This window comes from Tinamus guttatus, unplaced genomic scaffold, assembly GCF_059628265.1.
Source record: "Tinamus guttatus ecotype Peru unplaced genomic scaffold, ASM5962826v1 Tinamus_guttatus_pri_ptg000242l, whole genome shotgun sequence".
NCBI lineage: Eukaryota > Metazoa > Chordata > Aves > Tinamiformes > Tinamidae > Tinamus > Tinamus guttatus.
Genome location: NW_028288776.1, coordinates 5,814,336 through 5,840,191, shown reverse-complemented (window position 1 = coordinate 5,840,191; position 25,856 = coordinate 5,814,336). Strand labels below are relative to the sequence as shown.

The window sequence follows — 25,856 nt, the reverse complement described above, 5'->3', positions numbered from 1 at the left end:
CACATTTCAGCATTTCAGCAAGGGCATCCCCTTCGCCAGCCACATGCAACTTCCTTGGGTGTACCCAGCAGCTGTGTCAAGCCAGACCACCCTAAATCCCAGTTCCCAGGCAGGAGCAGGACCGGTCACCCTGGGACCTGCAGGCCAAGGCAGCCCCTCGCTGGGGCAGCTAGCTGCACATGCACTTCTGCCTCCACTCTCACTGTGCTCATCCTTCCCTCTGGAGCTACCAGCCAGCAGAAAATTTGGTCGCATGCCAAGACTCCACGGGGACCTGACTGTGCAGATCTTGACCTAGCGGTTTTATTAGTTGTTGAACTGCAGTCTCCTGAAATATAGCAAGCCCTGGGTGTCTTGCGGCCCAGGAGCTTCGGGTATTAGTGTCCTGTGAGAGAGCCTACGAGCTTCTGCTGGGGAGCACTCATGAAAATTGATAGGTTACTATCTGCTGCTCCAGCTATTTATGCAATGTAAACATCCCCTGTCTGAGTTAATAGAGTGACAAGGAACTATAAACCTGGAGAAGAGACGTGGCTATAAATCTTGCCGTGGGGCCCACATGCTATGCAAGGGCCCAAAAAGCATCCCGATCCCGTGTGCAACACGAGCCTTGCGCAGCCTGTGTCACCTCCCACGTGCCTGGCGGTGCCCAGGCCTCCCTGCGCCGCCAGCCCCGCTCTCCTCCATGCAGCCCCCTTCCCAACACTCTCCCGTCATCTTTGCCGGTGCACAAAACAAGGGAAAAAAAAGACCATCCCCGAAGCATTCCCCTGAGCTGGCTCGGAGACACGTGTGCGTGTGAGAGATCCAAGAGGCACCCAGACGGAGCGGCGGCCGCATGCAGGGACTCGCTCTACACATACAGCCCTGGGCAGGCCCAGGGCAGGCAGCCGCTGCCAAGAATCACAGATCCCACGAATGCCCTGTCTACATCTCCAACACTATTGGAAAAATGGTGGGACCTTAAAAATGGGCCCCAACTCACGGTCCCTGAAGCTTTGCTGGCCCACAGGCAAATACATTGAGCAGAAAGGCCGGGGGAACCACCATACATGGCTCTCTGTGCATGACCAGTGTTCACCTGGCAATAAAGACCCCCTTCGCAGGCAACGAGACGCCCGTGAGTCAGTCTGGGCCGGGCTGACGGCATCACGGCCATGCCCACGGGGACAACCCCTCGCTGCCCTGCGCTCCCCAGCCACCAGGGAGACGCTTCCAGCGGTGGCACCGGCGCCGTCGCGTCCCTGTGCCAGCACCGCGGGGCCGCGCCGCACGCGCAGGGCACGGGCCGGGCAGCCCCGTCCCCCGCAGGGCCCGCGGCGCTGCAGGCAGCGCTGACGGAAACGCTCCGGAGGATGTGACATCACCGCGATGCTAATAGGTAGTTTGGGAAATGTAGGATGTAAATAGACATTTCCCACAGAAAACCTGTAATTTTCTATTATCAGAGTAATAAGCAGGCAGAGCAGCGCTCGGAGGCGCTGCCGCAGGTGTGGGCGGCAGTGGCGGGTGCCGGGGAAGGCTCCCGTCTGGAAAGCCGCCGGCTGGGCCGCCACGGGCCCTGCACGCTCCTCTGCCTACACATTGAGCTGCCCCGGGGCTGCTCACGGCTCCCTGGGCACTTTGCTCGCTTCAGATTAGCACAGCAGCAGCCACCAAATCCCCCGCTTAGATGTTGGCCGCCCTTGGCTGTGGAGCGCGTGGCAGGGACGAGTGCCACCCACCTCACAGCATACTTTGCCTGCCGACCTAGAGAAGGGCCACATGAATGACCAAAAGCATAAAGAAAGTCCTTATAAGAGGAACAAAATGTGTAAGGAGGTTTCTGAGAGGAGATTTGATACCAGGCTGGTCAATCTTGAGCAGCCTGGAGAAGACCCGCATGGAACGGGTGTTTGCTGTCCCTCATGAGACCATGCCCCAGGAGGCAGCAAGCGAGTGTCTGCTCCAGAGAGCAAACACAAGGAACCGCTTCCTGAGAAGTCACATAATGAAGCTGTGCAAGTCCGTGCTGCACAACCGCATGGATGCAGGTTCAGCAGCAAGACAAACCCGGGAGGGCTCAGGGCCAACACTTGATCCCACCGCAACGCAGAGCCGAGGGGCCGCAGGGCTCCTCGGGCCACGGGGCGCGCTGTGCTTGGCACAGTGCATCGCCATCCTGCCATGGCAGCCAAAGGGCCTTGTTCTGGGCCACACGAGGCTGCAAAGAGCCCCCCCAAACTGAGTACGGCATCAAGGTGTTGCCATTAGGGTTAATTGCTTTGATGGGAAACGACGATGTGCAGAAATGGTCTAATCAGCAGCAGCCTCTTAAGAGGGCAAACAGGTGAGAAAGTCAGAAGTAATACAGCACCTGAGTGCAAAGAGGCTCTAATTAAATACTCCTGCAAATTAGTGACTCATTTAGAAGTAAAATGATTTAATTTAAACTCGGGTGATGAATTAATGTACACCTGTTCCCCCCTTTAAGGCAAACAAATGAGTAAATAAATGTGAGGGTGCTGGGCTGCTCAGAAAGTGTTTGGAGCCCATTACATGGTTGCTGTGGCAAGTCCTGTCCCGTTTCCGTAGGATGCTCAGCCACTGCAGCCTACTGTCCCCCTCCCCTTGCTGCACGACTGCTCTGGGCCCCCGGAGTCTCCCCTTGCTCCTCTCTGGGAACCAAGAGAATCACCTCATCCCAAAACTTCACGAGGGGAACACTTTCAACTCACGCTTCCTAGAAAGCAGAAGGGCTGGGAAATGGGAGAGGAATGAGCCAGGAAAAAAAAAACAGAAGCACCAAAACTTTTGGGTTTGTTTTGCTTGACACTGACAGGAGAGATGCTACAAGACAGCAAGTACAAACCTAGTAAAAGCCCAATTAGTAAAACTCCCCCTTGCCAGCATGGGAGTGCAGGGAGCGATGTCTCCCCAGCAGCCCAGGGATCCCTGCTGCTGCTGTCATCAGCATAAAGGCAGGGGCAGACCAGCGACATGGCACTGGGAACGGCAGCTTGCCAGGCCCTGGAGCGCTTCACAAACACTTTGGAAGCATCCCCAGGTGTCCCTGTGCTGCTGGGACACCGGCTGTCCCCTCTCCCTCCATGCAGCTCTGCAGACCCCCGGCTGGGTGCAGGGAGGGGATGGTGCGAGGGCTGCTCGTGCTTCTCGGCCCTCCCGTGAAATCCGACAGGGTAGCACCAGCCTTGACCACTGTCAGTCTGTGACCCCCACTCCCGGATGGGGGACGCAAGGCACTCGTGAAGGGATGCAATGCGCTCGTGAATCAATTGCTGGCAGCGCTTCAGCCTTATTATTCTTATTACCAGAACGTGAGCACTGCTTGCCTGCCAGACAGCTTCCTGGGCAGCCCCTGAAGCCCAGAGTCCACGGTGCTACCTGGACCCACCAGGGCTGAACCGGGCTCACCTGGCCCTGGCACCTCGGTGCCTTCGGGCTGCCCGGCAGCTCCCTAACGTCTGAGCCTGTCCTGCCGAGTATGGGCTGGTTGCTGCGAGGCTGCGCATGTGGGAGGCGCAATGTCCCCCATGGGAATGCAAGGGGACGGGGCCCTTGGCCAGCCGGTGCAGGTGCGGCCACAAGGACAGAAGGTGCCAGGCAGGCTCCTCTACCCTGAGCTGCTCCCAGGGACCGGCGGCTGGAGGAACCTGCCTGTGGGACAAGGCACAGGGGACAGTGCGCACACAGGCTGCCCACTGGGGCAGCTCAGGTTGGACCTAAGAAAAAAAATCTGCCCTGGGAAGGGGCTGCAGGATCCAGCCCAGAAAGGGGGCAGCAGCCAGCAGGAACCAGTGCTGCTTGGAGCCAGCCTGTGCGTGATGGCTCGTGGGGAAGGAGGGGACGCCGGGATGCCAACGGGCAGCGCGCGGGACATCGCGTGTGCGCGGCCTCCACGGCGCAGCGCCCCCGCGCCGGAGCAGGCTGCTGCCCTCCGTGCGCAGGCTGCAGCGTGGGGAAGCAGCCCCCAGGAGGAGCTCCAGCACCACCACAGCGCCGCTCGCCACGCTGAGGAATAATTAAGGGGCCTGGCCTCCCCTCCACTTATTTATAATTCCATTAATCCCACACTGTAAATTCACTGTGGCTCTCGCTGTACACTAAAAATGAAATACTCTCCCGGTGCGGCCAAGGCCGCGAGCAGTTGCCAGGCCGTTGCCCCTCTGCTCCCGCCTGCCCTGCGGCACGCGCGCGGTTCGGCTTCGTCGGGCCCGCTCTCGCCGTGCCGGAGAACGGGAGCGGAGGCAGCCCTGCCTCACGGCCACCTCCAGCAGCTCCATCTCTCCTGCATGCCAGGGGGACGCAGGGGTCCCGCAGTTCCTGCTGTGGTGTTTGGGAGCGCAGCCGGCGCTGTGCACGTTCCGCGCTTGCTCCGTGGCCATGCAGCCGGCAAGCAGGTGCGAGCAACGTTATTTGTTCTTGCGACCTGCAGGGATGGAGGGCCAGACTGCCTGGGAAATCTCTGCCACCCTCTCTGCTCCTTTCCCAGGTGCCCGAGAAGGTGCTGACAAGTCTTGTTTTCCGTAACCTGTGTCTAGGTTACGGCGCTATCGCTAACACAGCCAAGACAAGCGCCAGACTGATGGCTCTGGGCAGCTGGCTTCGCTGGTTAAAGTGCTGTTAAATATTTGCTTTCCGTCTGGGGTGCCTACTGCTCCTGGGACGTGAGCCATCTATAAACAGCCCTGCGCCCCACTGAGACGCTCGGCTGCCAGGCTGCTGTGCGAAAACACTTAAAATGCAGCTCTTCCAAAGCAGCAAATGGGCCTTGGGGGCTTGTCTGTGCTACATCTTCCTCCCTCCCTTTGGTACTCCCTGCTCAGCTGTGCCGTGTCCCTGGGCAGGCGGCACTGACGTGCCCTGACCTCCGGAGGGAAGCAGGGCCGGGACCTCTGTGTGCTGAAACGCGGGGTCAGCGCTGGCTCCATGGAGGTGCTGGGCTCACGTGTTCCCAATGGGATCACCGGGACCGCACGATGGCAGTGACTGCATTTGCACGGGAGGGAGCTGCCGTTCCTCGCCCCGCTCCGTGCGGGAAGCGCCTGCGGGCGCAGGCTGTGCTGCAGCACCCACCTGCACCGCTTCCGCACCCACCCCGCAGATTCCCTTACTCAGCCACCCCGCAGCTCCCAAAGGGAGCTGCCGCCCTCCAAACCTACGCACTCAGGGACCAGGATGAGCCCGAAGCCACCTTGGCTGCAGCCCTGCAAAGGGAGCTGGCGCTCTGCAAACCCCGGGCAGCCTTTTCTCTCCACTGTCTCGAATGGGAGAAGACTGTGCTGGTCCCCACACGCCAACACGGGAGGGCCGTTTCTGCCTGGGGGCCCATCCTCGTGTCAAGCACCTTATGAGCCTGTCACGTTCAGTAACTTCAGACTGATGAGGAGACACACACAGCAAAATCCAGGGAAAAAAATTACATGCAACAATCAGCTACTTAATAGCTGCTTCAACATGAAAAGTACAACTGATTGGTGCTCTCAACCAGCCATGATATTCTAAAGAAAGAGAAATGAGGAAAGCACAGCTCATGAAAACAGCTATGAGAATTCACGCCCTGCCCGTTTTCCTGCCACACGTCCCCCAGCTCAGCACCGTGGCGCAGGCTCCGAGCGGCACAGGCCGAGCGCGGGGACGGCAGCGCTGGGACCTGCGATCCCGTCGCATCCTGGCTGCGCGGCAGCCGCCGAGGCTGCCCGGAGCGCAGCTCACAGCCTTGCTCTCCATTGCAGCTGGACTCCTAGCAAAGAGCCCAAGGCAGGTAGATACGGCTGCCTACCTTGGTGCCACACTCGCAGGATATGCATGAACACACAGGTAACTGCAAGGGAAGCAAATTATTCCTCTAAACATTTCCCCAGCTGCAATAGAAATGCTGTAGCTGCTGAAAGCTGAGCTCTTCCCTGGTCCAGACAGCAGTATGGGAAGGGACAGCAAAGTCCTTCACTTGGCATCTTTAAGCAGGAGCTCAGTGCCTTCCTTAGACACACAGAGCACACCCTTTGAACCAGCTGGAATTCGTCCCTTACCTTCTCAGCACAGAAATCTGCTTTCCCTTTCCTGGCATATGTAATCTTACCTCGTGGGTACGTGTTCTGATCTCATCTCATAAATCAGGGGAGGTATGCTGCAGGAAGGGGAGGCCACAGGCACAAACAGATAACAATTCAAACAGAAGCGATAACACATGCAAAGGACACTTCCCCAATTTATTCCCTCTTTAATACTAGCGGGGGGTTTATTTATAAGTCCCCTGAAGCTCAAGTATGTCCTGCATGTGACCACAGGAAAATATAATATCCTGCCACTGCAGCTCTAACGGCCTCAGTGGAACTTTGCCCAACTTTACAAGTTTTCCACCTAGTCTTCCAGTCTGCAGAGCTGGGAGAAAGGAATCATCATCCTTGTGCAAGTGCCCTCTGCGAGCCAGCAGCTTGCCCTCGTGTTTCCCTCCTTGGCAAGTCATCCTTGGGGACCGGGAATGAAGGGGGAGGGCTGGAGGCGGTGCAGTGCCGGACTGGGGTACAAGCCGGGTCACTGGCTGTGCTGACACTGCAGCCAGGGTGCCACGGAAAACGAGGAGGCAGCTCAGAGGGGCTTGCAGCTGAGGAACACGGCCTGGGGTTGTGAACGAGAGATGAGCAGGGCTGTCGTGCGCTTTCTGGCAGCTGACACAAGGCAGTGTGCAAGGGAGAGCGCAGCCGGGGAGGGCAGGAAGGGAAACAAGGACGCGCGCTTGCCACCGGGTCGGAGGGCCAGGAGAGAGGAGCAGCGGCGCTCTGAGCTTCACCAGGGAGGGACCAGGAGAGCACAGGGGCCGCGTGCTGGTCCAAAACCCCCCAGGCAGCCTGCACGGAGGGCAGCCCTTGTGGAGCACGAGGGACACCCCCACAGCCACCACCCAGGCGGGCAGCCGCCGGCTCTGCTTCACTCCCAAGGCCGTAACCACGGCAGGCTGGAGCACCATCAGCTGCGAGGCCTTTTTTCCCCCCGTACAAACTCTGTGTCAGCTGCTTCGGGCGAGTTCCCACCGCTCGGGGCTGGCAGGGAGAGCTGGCAGGCGCCCAGCGCTGGCCCGGGGCCCGGCCGCGCGCTGCCGGTGCGGAGGCGGCCGGCTCAGCCTGCAGGCCGCCCCGCCGGGGGTCCGAGCGAAACCGCAGGCGGCAGCGCCGTGCGCCCTCCCGCCCGGCGCGCTCCCACGCTCACCTCGTACTCCTGGGAGAACTTCAGCCCGTCGTTGGCCTTCAGCCTGTCGATGTTGTCGGCGAGGTCGGTCACTGGGATGGGCGGGTGATCCCGCATGCCTGCCAGGGAGACAAGGGGGGAAGAGGGAGAGGGAAGCGCTTAGAGGTCTGCCCGCCCGGGGAAGGCCCGACGGCAGCATACGCACGGCAAACCCGAACGGTGGGTGCAAGGCGGACACGCGTGACTACGTGAAGCGCTGGGCGGGATGGATGGGGAGTCGGCGAGATCACATGGCATGCTGCACGCACCCGCAGAGCGCGCGGTTCGGAGAAACAAAACGAGAGGTGAAGTGCGAATGTGCATGACCGGGTGAGCATGCGCGGACAGCACAGCGACCGGGCACACGGCAGGCCGGGGCTCGGGGAAGGCCCCACACAAATGGCCCTGGGAGATGTAGTCAATGTGCGTGCCGGGGCTCCCACACAGGCTGCAGCTGAACACACCGATTCTCTGGCGCTCTCTCCCCAGGGGTTGAGGCCGATCCTCTGACTTATCCGTCACAACTATCTTAGCCCAAAAGAAACTCCTCAAGACCTGCACCGAGGGAGTTTCTGTGGCAGACGCACAGGTTTTGGGGTAGGGGGGAGCACTGCACCCCCATCCTCCGCAGGGGCTGTAGAAAGACATGAAGGTCCCATGGAGAAGCTGCTGCTCCCGGGGTTGGAGATCGCCCGGCATTCCCAGAGCTAAGGAGCAGCGGTGCCCACGGCTGCCTGACCCAGCACTTCGCAGCGCGGCTCAGGAGAAAGAGCTGGCTCTGGGGTCCAAACCCACCTCCACTGCGCTGGCTAGCAAGAGCCATCACGGGTAGCGATGCGTCCAACGCGAGCTCCTGGGAATGCTGATGGCACTGTGATGCAGCTCAAGCCATGGCAGAAGCCCTGCCCTGCCTCACATGGGATGCAGGGTCAGGCCTCGCCGGGAGGCTTGTCCTGAGCATGTGAGGAGCCCTGTCCTGACACAGGGGGATCCCCCAGACCCCACACAGGAACATGGTGCTCTGAGGGGGCGGACACAAGACCAGGATGGAGCCCTGCTGGGACGGGAGCTCTGGGATCCAGGGTCAAGTGTCGCAACCCCTTCCCTGAAGCCGTGATGGTGAATTAGCAGGAACGTGGCTGTGAAACATCTCATCCAAAGTCTGGCTCATCCCCCATGAGCCCCAGGCTCCTGACTCCATCGGCTGCTCTGTGGGTTTCCCAGAAACCCCGTGTGGGTAATAATAATTATTAATAGGCTGAAGCAGTTGATTCACACCCAGGGAGACGGGCTGGAGCATGGCCAGGAGCTTCTCAATTGCTCAGGAGCTTGAACACTGCCACAGATGGCAGTGACGGGCCGCTGAGGTGATGGAGCAGTCCCCAGGCTGGGTATGTGCATTTTACACAGCAGTGACAAGTCATTAGGTGATAACATGGAAGTGTCACTGCACATTACACCGCAGCCGCTGCACAGCAGGGCTCCCAACACCTCTGCCAAAAGCACCTGCCATCGAGGCATTAAGGCCAGACTGGATCCACACACGCCTCGTCCTCCTACCACTTGGCAGTACAGAGCTATCCACAGCACAGAAGGGGCAGGAAAGGTCCTTTTCCTTGTGCTGGGATCTTCCTGCTGATGATCCCTGGTTGCCACCTCGCTCTTTTGCTGCTGGGGGTAGCTGAGCAGGCCTGGGGAGATCTCCGCACGTTCTGCTCATCGGTGCCAGGGCTCCGGGGGCTGCAGTTCAGCAGCAGCCTTTGCACTGCAGAGCTCTTGCAGAGCAGAGCAACTGCAGAGCAACTAGACTGCAGAACAGCATGAGGCCTACGCAGAAGTGGGGGCTGGAGTAAGGAAAAGGGGACTGCAACTCAAGCACAGTTGTGATTTACCTGCCTACCAGTCTGGCCGCTTATGAAGTGCTGAGCGCCATGGATCACAGCAGAGCTGCAGACATGTATCTTTACTGAGAAATGCAAGGGCCTCCCTCAAAAATTAATTTTTGCTCATCAAGGGAGCACTGCAGGCCCAAAGGAGCTGCAAGAGCAGAAGGGGAAGAGAGGGAGAAAGAGGTGGTCGAAAACCCAATATGGTGACCCTGGAAGAGCCGCCACAGACAGTGCTGTCAGGCCAGCAAGGAGCTGTGCACACTACCACAACTTCTGCATGCTTTTCCAACAACTCTGGCAAGACAGCAGCCTCTCCACCAGACTGGGAGAGCTTGGAGGTCTCTGGAATGCTGCAGGACTGCAGCCTGCAAAGCCTCATCTCTGCCTGGAGGGCAAAAGTATCTATCCTACATCCATCCCTCATTCCTGCGTGCACAAACATAGCCCGTTGTGCACAGAGAAGCCAGGAGGACACACGTTTATGGCTGCTGCAGAATGAACTTGAAGGTCACAAACCAAAGAATAGTCCTGGTACTACTCCATCCAAGCCCAACATCCCCTCTACCAAACTCACAGAGGTGACCTGACCTCTGTGAGAAGTTGGTCTGCCAGAAGCAGGAGTGTTCAACCACCGGCTCTCAGAGCACCTCCAATTTGCTCAGTAGGGTTTTGGCTGCCCTCCCACCCAGGACAGCCAAGGTTATCTGTGCCATGCTGGGCCAGCTGCTGCGGGCGCCACGGTGGCTGCAGAGCATGGAAAGGGCTGCAGCAGGAGCCTCCTGGCAGCCTGGCACCCACGGGCTTCCTTTAGCTCTGTGTTTCTGTGAACTGCTCTCCTGCCGTGCAAACAGCACCCGAGCTTGGCCTGTGTGGGGCCCACACATCATCATGTCAGCAAGTGAAGTCACTGCCGTTCTAGACTGCTGTGAGTGAGGGTGACCTTCATGACATCGAAACAAAAATTACGAAGACGAGAGAGAAAGGGAAAAAGAAAAAGCAAAAAGTGTCAAAGATAAATACAGGAGTGAAAACTAACTTGAAGTATTCGGGCAACTGGGGACACTGGAACCTGCAAAGAAAAGAAACGGGGCAAGAACAGAAATCCCATTAGCCTTTAGTCATTATCGCAGAGGTTCAGAAATGGAAAGACAAAGAGATGAAGATGCAAAGGAAACACCATCTGCCACAGCCCCGGGAGCCTCCGTGCCGCACAGCGCGGCCGCCTGGCTCGGGGCTCTGCTCCGCAGCTGGCCGCACGCGGCGGCTTTCAGCTCCAGCCAACGCGTTCCCCTGGCGCCGACAGACAAGCGGAGATGCAGCTACGAGCACAGGAGCGAAGGGACCTTCCTTGGCTTCCGATGCCACTGCTATCCTCAGCCCCTGCCCAAGGGGAGCCAGCAGGGTGTGTGGATGGCAGCTACCGGGAAACCCTGCACTGCTTCGTGGCCATGAGTCGTTCCCAGCCGCGGCAGCCTCCGCGTACGGCCCCGGAGCCTCCGGCTCGCTGGCAGCGCAGGAGCGGAGCGCAGCGCGTGGAGCCTCCTCCTGGATCACACACACGCTGCCCGGCGGTACGGCAGCTCCGAGAGGCTCACGGTGGGGAAATGACCCCTCTCTGAACGGAGAACCACAAAGAGGAGGAAGCTTAGCAACACTAACCCAATTAACAGCGCATGAAACGAGGTCTCCTGGCTCGGCGCGCTCCAGGGAGACCAGGGCTGGGAGGCAGCAGCTCTTGTCCATGTGCCCATGCAGCATCACCTCGGACGGGTGACAGGAGCAGCACCATGGCTGCTCTGGCCCACTGGGTTGGGTGGCTTCCGCGCCTCCCCGTTCACCAGCACCAGCTCGTCAGGAGTTGGACACGCCGCCCGCTTCAGACCTGCAGCGCTCCACTAAGGACGTGCGTGTGGGGGCAGCGAGAGGCACGTGTGGCCACTGCGAGCTCCGGGGGCATCGGCCAGCGGTGCTGCATGTCCGTCAGAACCAGAGCTCCCTGTTGCTGGTGAACTTGGCCCTTTGGTTCCTCTGGATGTCTCCAGAGAGCTCTGCCAGTATCTTTGGCTTGTCCCATGACACTGAAAGGCAATGAAAACCTACCGGGCCTTCCTCCACTCTGACCGCAGCTCCTGGGCCTCGGTTGTGAGCGAAGCCCTCACTGCAAGCACCCCAGGCGCCTGTTGGGCTCCTCCGCACAGTGTGACCAACAGGCATGTGGCAAGGATGACTCTGGGCAGGGGGACATGCCACAGGCCAGTGCCAGCGCACAAGAGCCCCAGAGCAGCCCCGTTCAACACCTCTCCCCTCTTCAAGCAGCTGCTGCTGTGTCTGAGCCCCTCGGCTAATGCTGCTCCTGCAACCCCTTCTTCAGAGGTTCCTCCACCGCCCGCTCCTCCCTTGCTCCCCGCAGCACTTTCCTCCCTGGCTGCAATCTCATGCCGGCTCCTTTTGTGCCCTGTTGATGTGCCAGGTGTGCTGACAACAGCCAGGCTGTCGCTGCATCCCACCCCCGGGACCTGGCGCATAGACCTGCGGAGCACCTGCCTGGAAGATGCTCCTGCTCAGGCTGCCCTGGCAGCTGGCACTGACGGGATGTGCCAGGGCCGGGCACCCCGCAGCAGCCAGCGCTGAGCCAAACAGCTGCCAACGGTAACGGGAAAGGCTCTGTCCCCACTCCTGCCCAGGTACAAGACTTTACATCAGAATACAGCCCCTCCAAAACTCTCCTTTCAGACAAAAGCTCTCAGATGAATGAGCGTGGGAGAAAAAGGAAAGTAGGTTACAGTCCAGGAGGAGCTGCAAGTTAGGAGAGAGCTCTAAGTGCCTCATTTACTGCTGAACTGCCCCCACCATCACAAAAGCCCAAGCGTTCCTGCATTTAATTGAGGACTTGGAGCTCTCTGAAAGGCTCCCAAGGAGCCTGCTGAGCTGCTCTGTGATCGCTGCCACGACAGGCACTGTGTTTCCAGCACCAGCGCACACAAAGAGCAGCACGAGGCCTCTGTGCAGCGGGCAGCCCCACTGGCCACGGGGCGGCCACGCACCCGCAGCACGCAGGGCAGAGCGGGCACGACCAGGACGCTCGGCTGGGGCGCTGTGTGCAGAAAGCCAAGGCTGTTACTGAACGGTTGTCCTCTGCGCCAAGACCACTGCAACCAGCCGCCTCTCTCTGGGCCCAGCACTGACCCTCACGGGGTCCATTGCCAGCTCGCAGGTCAGGGCACAGACACCTGGGTAGGATCAACCAAAGCCCCTGGTCATGCTGTCGTGACTGAGAAAGCACCGAGCTGCAGTGGGAGACGAGGACTGCGACTCCTGTCGGCCAGGGGACCTGGTGATGGGCACCCGCCAAGGGGACTGGCACAGCTGCTCCCTACCTGGAGTCTGGTAATTGAGGCGCCGCATCTCGACCGGGTCGGAGGAGTGGGCCAGGAGCGAGTCCTTCAGGCCGATGGAGTGCTCGTCCTTGGAGGAGGGCGAGTGCGCCCTTTTCCTGGGGACACAGGGGACAAGATGGCCCGTGAGCGCCAGCAGGGCCCCGCGGCGCCTCGCGCGCGCCCAGGCCCATGGTAGCAGCACCGGGGAGCTGTGGGGCTGGCCTGCCCTGCACCCCGGGCACCAGCTCCATCACACACTGCCCAGGACGCTGGGCACGTCGCATCCTCTTCAGTCGCTCCCATTTCCCATCTGTGAAACAGGAAGGATTGTACTAAAGAGATGACAGAGGTTTGATTAGTGAGCTCCTTTGAAATGTGAGGTTCTGCATATTATTTACTTGGAAAAAAGCAGATAGACACAAGAACTCATTTCCTCTTATTCTCTCTAGGAACTACTTACTGCAGTGGAAGGATATAATCAAATTTTTTTTCAAGTATTAAAAATATTTAAATATAGAAAGCCATAATATAATAGGGTAAAGGCTCTTCTGGGTGTGTTTTATTGGGCCATTAATACATGTCTTGAATGGTTGAAGGCACCCAAGGCGTGTATTAATGGAACAATAAAATACACTGTTGTCTCTTCATGCTATATTTATGCCTACAGCAATGCCACCACCTCAGGCTCTTGCTGGAAATTCACAGGCAAGGCAGGCATGGATAAAATCAAAAAGTGGACAAGAGAATATTAAGAAAAAGCTAATACTGCAAGAAGGGTTTCTAGTGATTTTCTAAGTCCCACTTCTTGCTCTACATTACGCTGCTCAAGTACACTGCTTTTTCTGATGTGGGGGTACCTGGCAGGAGGAAAGGGTGAGTGCAATTGCTATCTTTTGCAAGATGCGATTTCAGAAGCATCTTGCAAGGAGCAAAGCAGGGGCACCCTCCTCCCGGAGCCTGCGCTGATCCTGGGGCTTTGCCAAGGTGCTGAGCATGCAGCAAAACCCAGAGACTCTCTCTGGGCTGCAGCCCCACGCGGGTTTTGCCAGGCTGACCTGGCTCTTTCCGTGAGCGAGGGAGCTGCATCTCTGCCGGTTTGCACAAATTCTCATGTGTTTACCACCCTGCCAATCGCATCAGTCAGGCTCTGCTTTCTGCTCTGTTGTGAGGCATTTCAAAGCTTCCTGAGGGGCTGCTGTGCTCTGCACAGAAGCAGTCACATCTCAGGATCGTGGGTGACCCTGAGCCGCACATGATCAGAAACACTCTGCGGAGGCGCAGGGCATCATCACTACCACAGGGAGCTGTGCACACTGTTGCTGGCACTGATGCTAAGAAATTAAGTGAAATTTAGTGCATAAATCACAGCAAGTGAAACCTGTGTTCCCTCTGAGGCTCAGACTGCGAGTGAGCTCTGTCTGCAGCCAGTGGAGTATCAAACACTGGAGCTGATCAATGGGGAAGACCAGCTTGTGAGCCTTACGTTACTCTGAGTCATCTAACTGTCTCAGAAGCCTTCTAGCTGCCTGGACTGAGACAAAAGAGCTGAACGACTCAGAGCACTGATAGAAAGAAAGAAAAATAAATGGCAAACAGAGTAAGCACTGTTTTTCCCTTCTGCAGCGTGGCAGGATGTGCCATGTGCTACTGTGTGCCAGTCCCTCCACCTGCAGCAAGATGGTCCAGCCTTCTCAGGGAAGGGCACAGTAGATAATTGATGTTTGTGTCTCTCATTAACTCATCAGAGCTCTTGTTAAATAAACCCAGACCCTCCTGATCCCCAGCTACTACTGCTCTGCGCTCAACCCATGCAAGTCTCCATGACACAACAAAGCCAAGCCAAGCTGGGCACAGCATTCGAGGGGGCCAGGCACAGACAGACTAGGGAACATGGGGATGAGGCCATTTTCTCTCCTTTGAGCCAAGCAAACACTGTATTTCTGATAGGTGCCTGGTTTTCCCCTAAAACTTCCTTATTATACGCTGATGGCACCTGCATTCTTGACTAAACAGCTCACAGTCTGAAGTGCCTGAGAATACAAAGAAACACCTATAACTGCGGGTGCTTTCATTTCTGGATTTTTAATTTAATTGCAAAATCAATCTGGAACGTCTTTATGTTGGAACTGTCTCCTTAAGAGCTGTGAGAGCCTAACAATTAACAGGAAGCTGCTGCCTTTGAGGAAACAAAGTCTTTGTAAACCCCTAGGGTTGGCATGCCCAACACCCCCAAAAACAAAGATGCCCCTTGCTAGCTTGAGGCTTGATTTTTAAAAAGAGAAATGGACTTGTAATTTTAGCAAAAATGAGAAGATAAAATGGATTCCTACCTTTCTTGTTTACTAGATCCGGAGAAGAGCAGAAACAGAAGAAAGGAGATGATCACTGACACAGAAAGGCACTGACTGCACATGCACAGCAGAGCTCCATTTAATCAGACAACAAAGCCAGCTCCCTTCCCCATGCTACAAATACATATGTAAATAGAGAGTCCAGGAGGAGCAGAACCTCAGTGCTGAGCTGATAGGGAATATGACCTCCTGTAATTTAACAGGCTAGAGAACACATGCAAATGTTACCTTCAGCTCGTGGTGAGGACTAGCAATAGTTCCACACTACAGTTAAGGCTCTAGCAGGACTGTTCCTATAAATCTAAGTGGATGGTTGCTTCAGCAGGGAGCAGGACTGTGAGGTCTCAAGAGGACTGCTCCTACCTGGATTTCAGCCCATCATGCCCCATTCTCACCACCAAGATCAGGTCCCCCCTGTCAAAATCCTTAATGATGGGAGCATTTGCCAGGGATACAGCAGGATATTTCAGAGGGAAAGTGGTATTGCAGACTTCCCTGGGGCTACAAATCCAGACTGTGAGACCAGGGACTGCCTTTCGGGACAAGGCAGCTCTCCTCTGTCCAACTGCTCAGCTGGTCTCCAGAATTCACAGCAGCTCTGTATCCTGGGGCTGACATGGATTGTCTTCTGCACGTGCACCCTGCTGCTGTCTTTATAAAGCAGCCTCGGGCAGCGCGAGACTGAGACCTTCCTCCTCCCCACAACCACCAAGGACCATCTACCAGAGCACTCCACATGCCAAGGGTGAAAGGAGGGTCTTGAAGGTGCGACCACCTGTAGTACTCATGCACTAACTGCATCCCCCTGGACTGGATCTCACCTTTTGAAGAGGAGTATGGCAATGACAATGATGATGATTAGTATCACAGCCAGGACGGGTCCCATCACCCATAGCATCTCCGGCTCATCCTGCTGCTTTGCAGAAGTCACTTCCATCACAATCTCATCCGAGTAGGGGCTGGCTGCATACCTCTTCTGAAGGGCACAGGCAGAAGGGAGAGAAAAACAAACCTTCATTAGGCTAAAGCACCAGCCACATCCTCAAATGGCAGAGGTTTCCCCTTGCCTCTGGCTAGCAGGGAACGATCGCGCTTCTCAAACCAAGGCAGCACACCAAGGGATCTGCTCTGCTTCGGCGGCAACAAAGGTCACGCTGTGGAAACGGTCCTTTCCTCTGTGAAACGTTCCCACTGACAGCAACTTTCTGGCTCGCACGGCTGGCCCCAGGGTGCCAAAATGCAGCAGTCCTGCTAAGAATCACTTGCCAGACTTGGATTTACTTGGAGCCAAATCACAAGCTTTTGAATCCCAACCAATTGCACAGTGGGGCTGGCTGATGATTCCTACATGCTGTGTAATACCTGCTGTGCTGATATCAACACATCTCGCCAGGACAGGGCTATATTAGGAAAACCCCTGCTGGGAGAGGTGGTTTTCTTAAAGGCCTGAAATGACAGGAACGTTTTATTCCTAATGGCTTGGCCCTGATAAACAGACCCTGGAAAGGGACTCATGCTCACAGATGCCTTTCCAGAGACTTCTGCAATCTGGCAGCACAGGGATTTATAACCCAAAGGGACAACTCTCTAGCCCCTCCTCAGTAAGACAGCATTAGCAGGGACCCAAACCCTTCCTGCAGAAAAGGACATTGGCCTGTTGTGCTGCTGTTGCTCAGGCTTCCCTAGCTGTGCTGTCCCTTCGCAGATCAGCCTTGCTGGGTGAGAAGGGTTAAATACTGCAAAAAGAAATCCCTTCCCCCTATTAGGGTGGGCCAGGACTGTATCAGTTCAATGCCTGTGGCTTTGCAAGCAGCACCTGCTGCCTTGCATTAAGGAACTAGAAATACTCTGCTTTTGCCATAGAAAGTTTTGCTCACTGCAGTGGTGCCTGTGGGTCTACAAATCGCCTGCTTTAAGGTTGGAGTTTAAGCACACATTTCACGTCTGCACACATGTGAGGGGACGAAAGGCAAAAACCAAGTGTGCTGGTGTCCCACAAATGCACATCTTGATCTCCTCGCGCAGGTGCCCTTGGTCCCAGCCAGGCTGGTTTTGGACACGCGTGGAGCACGACTAGTGCTCTTATCTGAGACATCCTTCTGGCAGCAGGTGCAGCATCCTGGCCGCTCGCCTCACATTCATCAGCAGCCCAAGATGCCACTGGCAAGGGGGATGCTGCTATTTTGGCTATGAGACCTTTTAGCCCCCTGAGCCTGTATCACTGACCCAGATATACTTGTGGGCTCGTGGAGAACGCTTGCGCGGGGCCCCTGCAACCCACCAGCCTCTTCCTACACATCCCTTGCTCTAACCAAAGGGCAGGGAGGCAGCTACAGTGTTCTTGGAGCATGGCAGAGACAGGAAGATGTTACATGAGTGGTGAAAGGGTCAAGCACAAGGCCTGAGGCTACTCTTCATGTGGGCAAGCTGTTGCTCAGAGAGGGAAGCACAAACCTTTGCCCATAACCGACCAGAAGGATCAAGCCGCATTTAGGAGTGGGAATCTGTGCTTCAAGGCAGCACGTGTCCATCTCATGAAGCTTGGCCTCTTGTTAGAAGCTTTCATTTTTGCAGATGTGCTCTGGAAATGCCCCCTTCCAAGATAAGGCAGAAGCACCAGAAATCAGAAAGACTCAATGGCATTTCCAGTGGCAAACCGTGAGCTGCAGGTGCCCCTACCCTCAGAGGTGGTGTTAAAACCACTCTCCCTTTTGCCTTTGAAAAATGGCTCCATTACGCTTGCTTGCTCACACTTGCAAGACAGCAAGAAATTTAAGAGGAGCCGAGTGGAAGAGATGGTGTGCAACTGTGGACAGATTGCCTCGCTCTTTAAATGAAAAGGGGTGTGATGCCTGGGGGAAGCACAGAGGCGGTAGCTAGCAGCAGGGTGCAATAATTCTGCTCGCTGCTGGCTCGCTGGAGGGCTTGATGGGTCTGTGTTAGGGAGGGCTGGCGTTAGTCTGGGATCATTTAGTCGAGGTCACCTCTTCTAGACAGGGAATGCCGAGATAGCACATCCCGAGGCCCCTGCCTTGCCTCGCTGTTAATCTGCGGCTCTCCTCCCCTCATCAGTGCGCACACCTTGCCACAGGAGCACTCGAGCTGAATGAGTAATGCAGAGTGTGACCGGCCCTAATGAGCCATTACAAGCAAATGAGGCTGAGGAAGGGAGCTGCAGCTCGGAAGCGGAGCGAAGAGACTCTCACATCTCTATTATTCCCATTATTTACACACTGGCTGCCGTTACCGCCCCGCTCCTGCCCTCCCTGCTTATGGCTGGACACTGCTGCACGGCTCTTGCCGCGCTACTCCCTGCTTCTTGCGTCAGCTGCGGCCTTCCCCGCACGTGCCGGGACCCGCGTGCTCGGTGATGCTGCCCCCAAGGGCAGGATCCACCTCCCTCCAGCGAGGAGAGGCGCGGGAGCGAGACCCCGGGCCCGACGGCTGCAGACTGCGGTGGAGACGGATTCGCATCTCTGTGTGTCCACAGAGAGCGAGATTTGGGTCAGAGAAGTGACTGCAGAGACAGGTTTGTAGGAAGGGCACCCTGTTTTCTGCAAAGTCTCAGCTACCACTGCACAGGATTCAGAGGGGTGGTTGTTGCAGTGATTTAATTTGATCCAAACTGGTTTCAGAAAGTACTCCATACCGAGCATGTGCTGAGCTCTGCTCTGGGAACAGCACAGCAAGCCGCAGCTGAGCTCGTGCAGAACATGTGTGCTAACATTGCCCTCCACTCTCATCTGTTATGTCAAACATACGTGCCATTTCCTTCCAAAAACACCATCTATCAAGTCAACTCCCACGGACGCCTCATCTTGCTGACACCAGCTACGCAGCCTCGCTCTCTTCTCCTTGGAGAAAACTCCATCATAGCGGCTCGCAGCAGCTTTCAGCCTCCCTGCACTGAGTCCACCCCACCCTCCGTGGGCACAGACTGTGCTTGCCCCACCAGAATGTCCTTACCGTGTCCCCATCCTCCAGCGAGGCCAGCACGAAGCAGCGATAACTCAGGTCCTGAGAGAGCGGCTTGTTGTAGAAACCTTTGTAGTTCTTCTCGTCCCCCAGCGTGAAGGTCTCGGGCAGCACATCCACTTGAGCAGCAATGTAGGGCTTGAGCCTGTCTGCCTGGCGCCGCTGGCGCCTGCTCTGACCCCCTTGGCTTATCGCTTCCAGGAGCTGAGGACAGAGAAGGGGCATCACTATCACTTCACCCTGCGTGTGACACTGTCTTTTGCTCAGACACACACGAAGTGCCACTTTAGAGGCTTAAAAATAAGGAAAGACAAAGCCAGCCCCAGAGGTGCCTGTGTCTGCGCTCGGATTTGGGAGGTACCTTTAACACAGGTCCCCTACCAGCACCATCTACTGCCCTTTCTGACTGAGCACCTAGCCGGGCTGCTCCACCCATGACTTCAGGGCCACTGCAGCAACAACCTGATACATGGCAGCTGTTTCTTACCTGCTCTTTACAGGGCTCACCTGGGTGGAGGGGAAGGGAGGAAAAGACATGGAAAAGCTGGTTTGACCTGGACATGTTGGTGCAAAGAAACCAGAGGGATGCATGACTGCCGAGGCACTGCTGGGGCACCCAGGTGGGTACGCACACTGCGCGTGGCGGATTTTAGGGCAGAGACAGGCTGGCTGTGCCACTTGGGTGTCCCCAAGGGCCGTGCTCTGCGGTCCAGCCATCGCTACAGGCAGCAACTCGCACTCCCTACAGCCGCTGGATGTGAATTACAGCTGGTGCTGATGCACAGGGAAAAAGGGACAGTTGCTGTGTCTTTTCCTTCTGCCGGTGCTTCAATATTTCACCTGCTGCTGGGCTGCAGGAGGGGCTTGGCGTAAATCACACAGAGCGAGAGCAGATTTCATGGGATGTTCAGAGTAAAAATGGCAAATTTCATAGTCAGCTGCAAATTCATGAAAAGGGATATAAACACCCAAAAATTCAATTACACTGCTGAGAAAGGCTCTCGGATGTTTAAAGATGTTTTTCTAATGAATGAAAACGAACATCAGGCTTGGAACAGAAATTCTAATTTAAAATGAAGGAGGAGGCATGAAATACATTTCACAGGAGAGTGTATCTGCTCAGCATTGTCAGGGCAGACAGGAACGTCAGGGAACGCTGGGGCTGGGGAGGGTGACATTCACACACAGCTGCACTGCTGAGCTCTCCCCATTTGGGCGGCAGAAGTGGGACAAGGCGCCTTTCACTCTTGCCAGTCCTACCCTCGTAAGGAGCCTCACGCTGGAACAACTCAGGAAAAGCCATGGTTTATCACTGCAAAATCATGGAAAAAAAAAAGATGGATAAATTTCCATTTCACAAATATTCCCAGAGCCACAGCAGAGAACGGCAGGAAGATACTCCATGGGCTTTGCTCCTTACACATGCTGCTTGTGTCCTGGCCCAAATGGCATCTAGGCTCTTTAGGGCAGAACGTGCAGCCACGTGTGCAGGGGTCCGTGGCACAGACTGGGAGGGCTCCAGCTGGAACCAAAGCTGCTGGGTGCTACCGGTGCCTCCTTATGAAACACACACCAAAAACACCTCCACAGGAATGTCACGTTCGCAATGCTCAAAAATTAGGAAATGTCAGAACTAATATCACCTGTGCAAAATTAATCCATCTTATTTATGTGTGTCGTGTTACAATCCTTGGCTACATGGTCACACACTGTCTTTTCTCCAACTCCCCTGCTTTGTTCAATACATAGGACAGACAGTGCTTCATCAAAGAGCAGCTATTCCATATTTTGTTTTCTTCTTTCCATTACGTGGCCTGAGGCCTTGTTTATTGCTTACTATTCAAACCCAGCTCTAAAGACAAAATTAATAATTTCCTCGTGGGCTTTTCTGTGGTACTGATCACTATAATATTACGAGTGCTTTGCAAACATTAACGATCTTATCTTCCAAACACCCATATGAGGTGAGATGAAAGTGATTATCCTCATTTTACAGATGGAAAACAGAGACACAGGGACATTAATGTAAAAAATGTCCACTAATTTTGAATGTCAAATTGAAAAGCCATCGGCTTGTTTTGTTTTTAAAGAAAGCTTAGTATTTTTCATACCACTGAATATATCCAGCAGAACTCCTATGCACTTCATCTGCAGCTGGGGATGCTTAGGTTTTGCAAATAAGGCTCCAGGATCAAAAACTGAGGACATATGTGTCAGTTGGCTGCTAATGAAAATTTTGTTTTAAATCATGTCCCCAGGACCACAGTGAGACTTGGTGAAACAACTGGAAAGAGAAACTGGTTCTCTGCATAGCTTTCAAGTACCTAATACTCAGAACTGAGCCATCCACTCTCATCCCACTCCTTCTTGTGACGTTTTCTAACTTCCTCAAATAAATGACGCAGGACACCTATAGATGATGGCTCTGAGACTTATAGATGATGGCTCTCCACTACTCAGTTCTGTCTCATGGGCAGAACAGATCTGTCCAAACACAGAGTGAGGATGGGACCCCATGCAAAACACTGTGCAATCACGTAATTAAAGATTAACTATAAGCAAGGGCTGACTTGTAGCTTCCAGCACTTGGTAATTTCTGAGTGCTTCATGTTTGCAACTCTGTTCTCTTAATGGACCTTCCTATGTGTGATTTCTTGGAATTGATCCTTACTGGCTTGTAAGGGAGATGATGAAGACCAGCAAATGCCGTGCGGGAGCCTCCTGACACCCCCAGATGCCCCATGTTGGTGCTCAGGGGACCCTGCTCTGGCAGGCTGCATCGTGGGACGAATGGGCTGCTCAACACTCAAAGCCTTTAACTAGCATGGGTGATGCAGATGCTCAGATCTTGGGGAGTTTTAGCAGAATCTCTACTAAACTGCAGGCTGGGTCCTGTCCATGGAGAGGAAAAGCCTCCTGACACAATGGTTTAATAAGCTGAGAACGGCCTTTCTCTGCGAGCTTATCTTCAGAATCAGCCGGGTTCCTTCAAATGAAAAGGGCCGCAAGGAACATACAACCCGAGACAGGACCCGTCCAGCTCACAGCATGGTGCCCTAACAGGGCATGTTCTTGGAGGCGGCATCTCTCCCACTCGACTCCAGACTCCTCCTTACACACCATTACCAGCCAAGCGAGGCCGACAACACACCACGTGTCTCCCAGCCCAGCCTCGGACACCCAAGCTGCACAGACATCACCACATCTGTGCTGTGCCCAGGTGACCTTGGAAGGACTGCCACGAAGCAGCTACTACAGACTCCTACCTGGTCCAGCTCCATCTCATCCGGTGTCCGCCAGCGAGCACTGGGGCTGTTGGTGCTCTGATCTGCTGGCACAACCACGATGTAGTACCACCTGCAAAGGAAGGGAAGGTCAGGAAACGGCTTAAACTCTGGGCTTTAAGTTATCTCTCTGGAAGGTCACTGAATAATATGTGCCAAACGCCTTCCCCAGGAACACCTGCTCCCCTCCCTGCCCTCTAAACAGCAGAAGGGTTCAGTAAATAAGAGGCCAGTTTTCCAGCTGCACCAAAGAAGAGAACACTCCTATTAGCACTCATTAGGTTAATGACAATCTACAGACAGTGCTCCACAGGGTGGTGTAGGAGCTGCAAGGAGGACATTTATGTAATCGGATTGTAGCAAGAGCCCCAGGGGAATTCTGCTTCAGCACAAGGATACCACAGTAACGAGTAAGACTTCCACAAACTTGCTTTTTTTTAATCTCCTTGAGGCTTTAGGCATTATTTATTTAAAGGATATTATACAGTGTCAGAGAAAGTCCCTCCTGATCCTCAAATGTGTTTTTCCTGGTAGCATCTGGAGTATACCCACCACGGTGAGGGCAAACTGTCACAGAACTGTCTTAATTTTATTGCACATAAATATTTGCTCAGAAAGAGCCAGCGGCATGATCCCATGTTACAGATAAACGCCTGGCTCTGCACTGATGCTCTGCAATTCGCTCCTGGGTTACAAAACACGCAGGTTGGCACAGGCCTGCCTTGTGCCATTCCTGCCACCATCTCCCGTGCTGCCTTTGCCACCCTTGGACGGCAACCTACCTCACTGGCACGGTGGTCTGCACTTTGGGAAGGGCCAGCGTGAACTTTCCCTCCTGCATGTACTTATTTGTGGCGATGGGTTTGCTCTGCAGGACGTCGGGCGCCGTGCGGATGGAGACGAGGTGCTGGAGCCCCCCAGCGCTGCTTCCGCGGTTCATGAGCACGAAGGAATAATCCGTGTCCGGCTGCAGGTCGCTTATGAGCTTCTTCATCGAGTGGCCGTCCACCTCCACGCTCTGGCTGTTGTACAGAATCTGAAACGGTGAGAGGACAGGCTCGTGCAGCAGACAGCTGCTGCTGGAAGCCACCACTCCAAACAGCAGCGCTGGCGACGGCAGTTTGGCTGCCGGCCCTCCCTCAGGTGCTTCGACTAACACATACACCACAAACAGCCATGAATCTTTAGCTAAGGAAGAGCACAGGGCAGCAGAGGGCCGGGCCGTGCTCGCCGGGCGGCGCGGAGCTCCTCTCCCCCAGCCGGAGCGCGAGGCCGAGCTGCACTCAGCTCCACGCACCCGCGGGCCGGGGAGGCATCCGGCCGGCTGCGCTCCCCCTCGCACGCTGATGAAGGGCCCTTTGCTTCCTGCCTCATGGAGCTGCAGGACATGAGGTGCTTCTGCTGCAAAGTCCTGTCTGCTTTGAACGGGCCTGAATATCCCGCATCTGCACCTCAAACCGTGTCTCTGCAGGGGGACGCCTGTCACTGCGCCCACAGCTGCTGGCAGCGCTGCAGGAGCCATGCGCTGACCCTTCCCCCCGGCTGCAGCCCTCCTGGCAGCCTCCTGCCCCAGTAAAGCCTGAAGCTCCAGGAGGTCCTGGAGAAGGAGACAAACAGGGCAAAGAGAACTGGAGAGACCAGAAGCTGCAGATCAGTTGTGATTAAATGGCACATTTTTTTCCCCTGGGTGATCATCCAGCATGGCAGGAGAGCGCCCGATTCCTAACAGAGGCTGCAGAGATGCAACATGCCAAAAACGGGCGATGGAAGAGTGGGAACAAGTTAATTCATAGCACCTAACAGGCAGGGAGCACACAGTAAAAATGTGCTCTTTCCATCAGCAGCCTTTGGAGAGGGAAGACAGCTCCATGAAAGAAAAATTACTTGAAGGCACCAAATCTTTCACTAGCTGGGCCTGTTACTCAGGCTGACACAGGCAGCATAGGAAGCACCAAACTCTTTGCCCAGCTCATCTCTAGCAGGTGGCAGAGCCCTGCAGAAGGCTTTAGCTGCAGCTTATTAGCACTCCTCTAATATCCAGTGTTGGAGCTAGGAGAGAGGCTCTGGAAAGACATCTAAAGGAGAACCGGGCACAGGGAGCAGGCTGGGCCTGGGATCTGCAGCTCTGCCTTTGCATTATCCAAACACCCATAGCATGCTTCAAGGTGCCCTCAGGTCACCATGTGCGTGGAGGTCAGGGTAGGCACCGAGCTCCTGCACAAGCAAAGCCTTCTGCTTCTGAGTGCTAAGGATGCCATAAACTGAGAGGAGATGCTCAACAGGAACAGAGCAGTGGTGAGAAGCCAGCAAAGGAGGAGGGAGACAGTCAGTCTTGTTTGTTGACATGCTTCAATCTTTACTGCTGAACTGTGAAGATGAGTCCTAAGTGCTAAAACAACAAGGAGGCTCACAGGGACAGAGCCCCTGCTCACTCCCAAACAGGCAGGTGGAAAGGCTGCCAAAGCTGGGATGTCTGGAGGGAGTTGTTCTCTGCTGCAACTCCTCTGAGGATTTTTCTGGGCTTTATTATCTTTCTCTATAGACATGCACGGCACATGGATGCTAAAGTGAGTGCAAAAACGTAAAATGCAGAAATGGAATGTCAGATACTTAGTTGGCAGTTTTCACCCTACTATGTCACACAAATAAACGCAACAAAGACAGGAGCACTAGACTTCAAGTTACCTTAGCAGCTTTGCAGTCTGTTCTAGCATCACAACTTGCAAATCTTTACGTGTTACTGGAGCAGTATAGGTCTAGATACTCCAGACGGGAGCAAGCCTGGGCTGCCCTGGGGAACCAGGCAAACTATACTTCCCATGCTCCAATACAGACTGGGACAAAAACAAAATTCCAACATTATGAGCTTTGTTGAGAAGATAGGAAGCCCTGACTGAACTAGCTATCTCTCAGATGAGTTTCCTCAGTATGAAGCGCACTAATAAAGTATCATCACTGACTGACACTTGCCTACCAGCTGCCTGCACGTGAAGCACCTGCTGGTGACACAGCTGGTCTGCTGGGCTGGCCATCGGGGCATGAGGAAGGTGAAGTGATGGCCCTTGCAGGCACTTCAGGGCTTCCATGTTTGCTCTGGAACTGGCCAGGGCACAGCCCCCACTTGAGGCCTGACACCAGATGATGATTTTTACTATTTTCATTTGTTTCCAGAGACAGTGAAATCGGCATTTGCAATGCTTTCCTGAAGCATCTCTCACCTCCTCCTTTTTCACAGCTGCTGTAACAGTTCTGCATTCCTTTACCTGCCATAACATATTGTCTTCTCAAATGTTATGCACTATCAGTTAAAGCCTCTACCTTACAAGAAGGCAAGGGCTCAGAAACAGTCATTTGTGTGCAGCTGAAGATGCCCAGGGGCTCAAGCAGGAATGATATTCAGAGGTTGCATCATGGCCCACTGGTAGCTACTTAAATCAGCAGCAAATTTGACCCAAGGGCTGTGAACTGCCAAACATTGCTGACTAGACCATGGATTGCTATAGAACATCTTTTTTTACTGTTTTTACTCACACGAAAGTTTTGCAAAGCTAGGTGGGTCCAAATGTCACTGCTGAAGTTCTGCCACATGGTTTCAAGGCAGTAAAAATGTATTGAGCTAAAAGATGGAAATACACATAGGGTGCAACATGGAAAAAATAATTACTGGATGGAAAAGTAGAGAAAAGTAGCCTTTCTGTGTTTTTTTTTTTTTTCCTTTTTCTTCATGGGAAGAGGGTGTAATTACTATGTTCT

General features: G+C 54.9%; 1 protein-coding gene across 1 annotated transcript in view; it reads right to left on the bottom strand.

Moving 5' to 3' along the window:
* PTPRF (protein tyrosine phosphatase receptor type F) overlaps positions 1-25,856 on the bottom strand; it is a 272,958-nt gene that overhangs the window by 17,304 nt on the left and 229,798 nt on the right. The window contains 8 exon segments of the mRNA XM_088526108.1: positions 7,210-7,307; positions 10,153-10,185; positions 12,494-12,609; positions 14,824-14,835; positions 15,666-15,820; positions 18,811-19,023; positions 22,086-22,176; positions 22,886-23,139. Of these exon segments, the coding sequence (XP_088382234.1) occupies positions 7,210-7,307; positions 10,153-10,185; positions 12,494-12,609; positions 14,824-14,835; positions 15,666-15,820; positions 18,811-19,023; positions 22,086-22,176; positions 22,886-23,139 (972 nt within the window).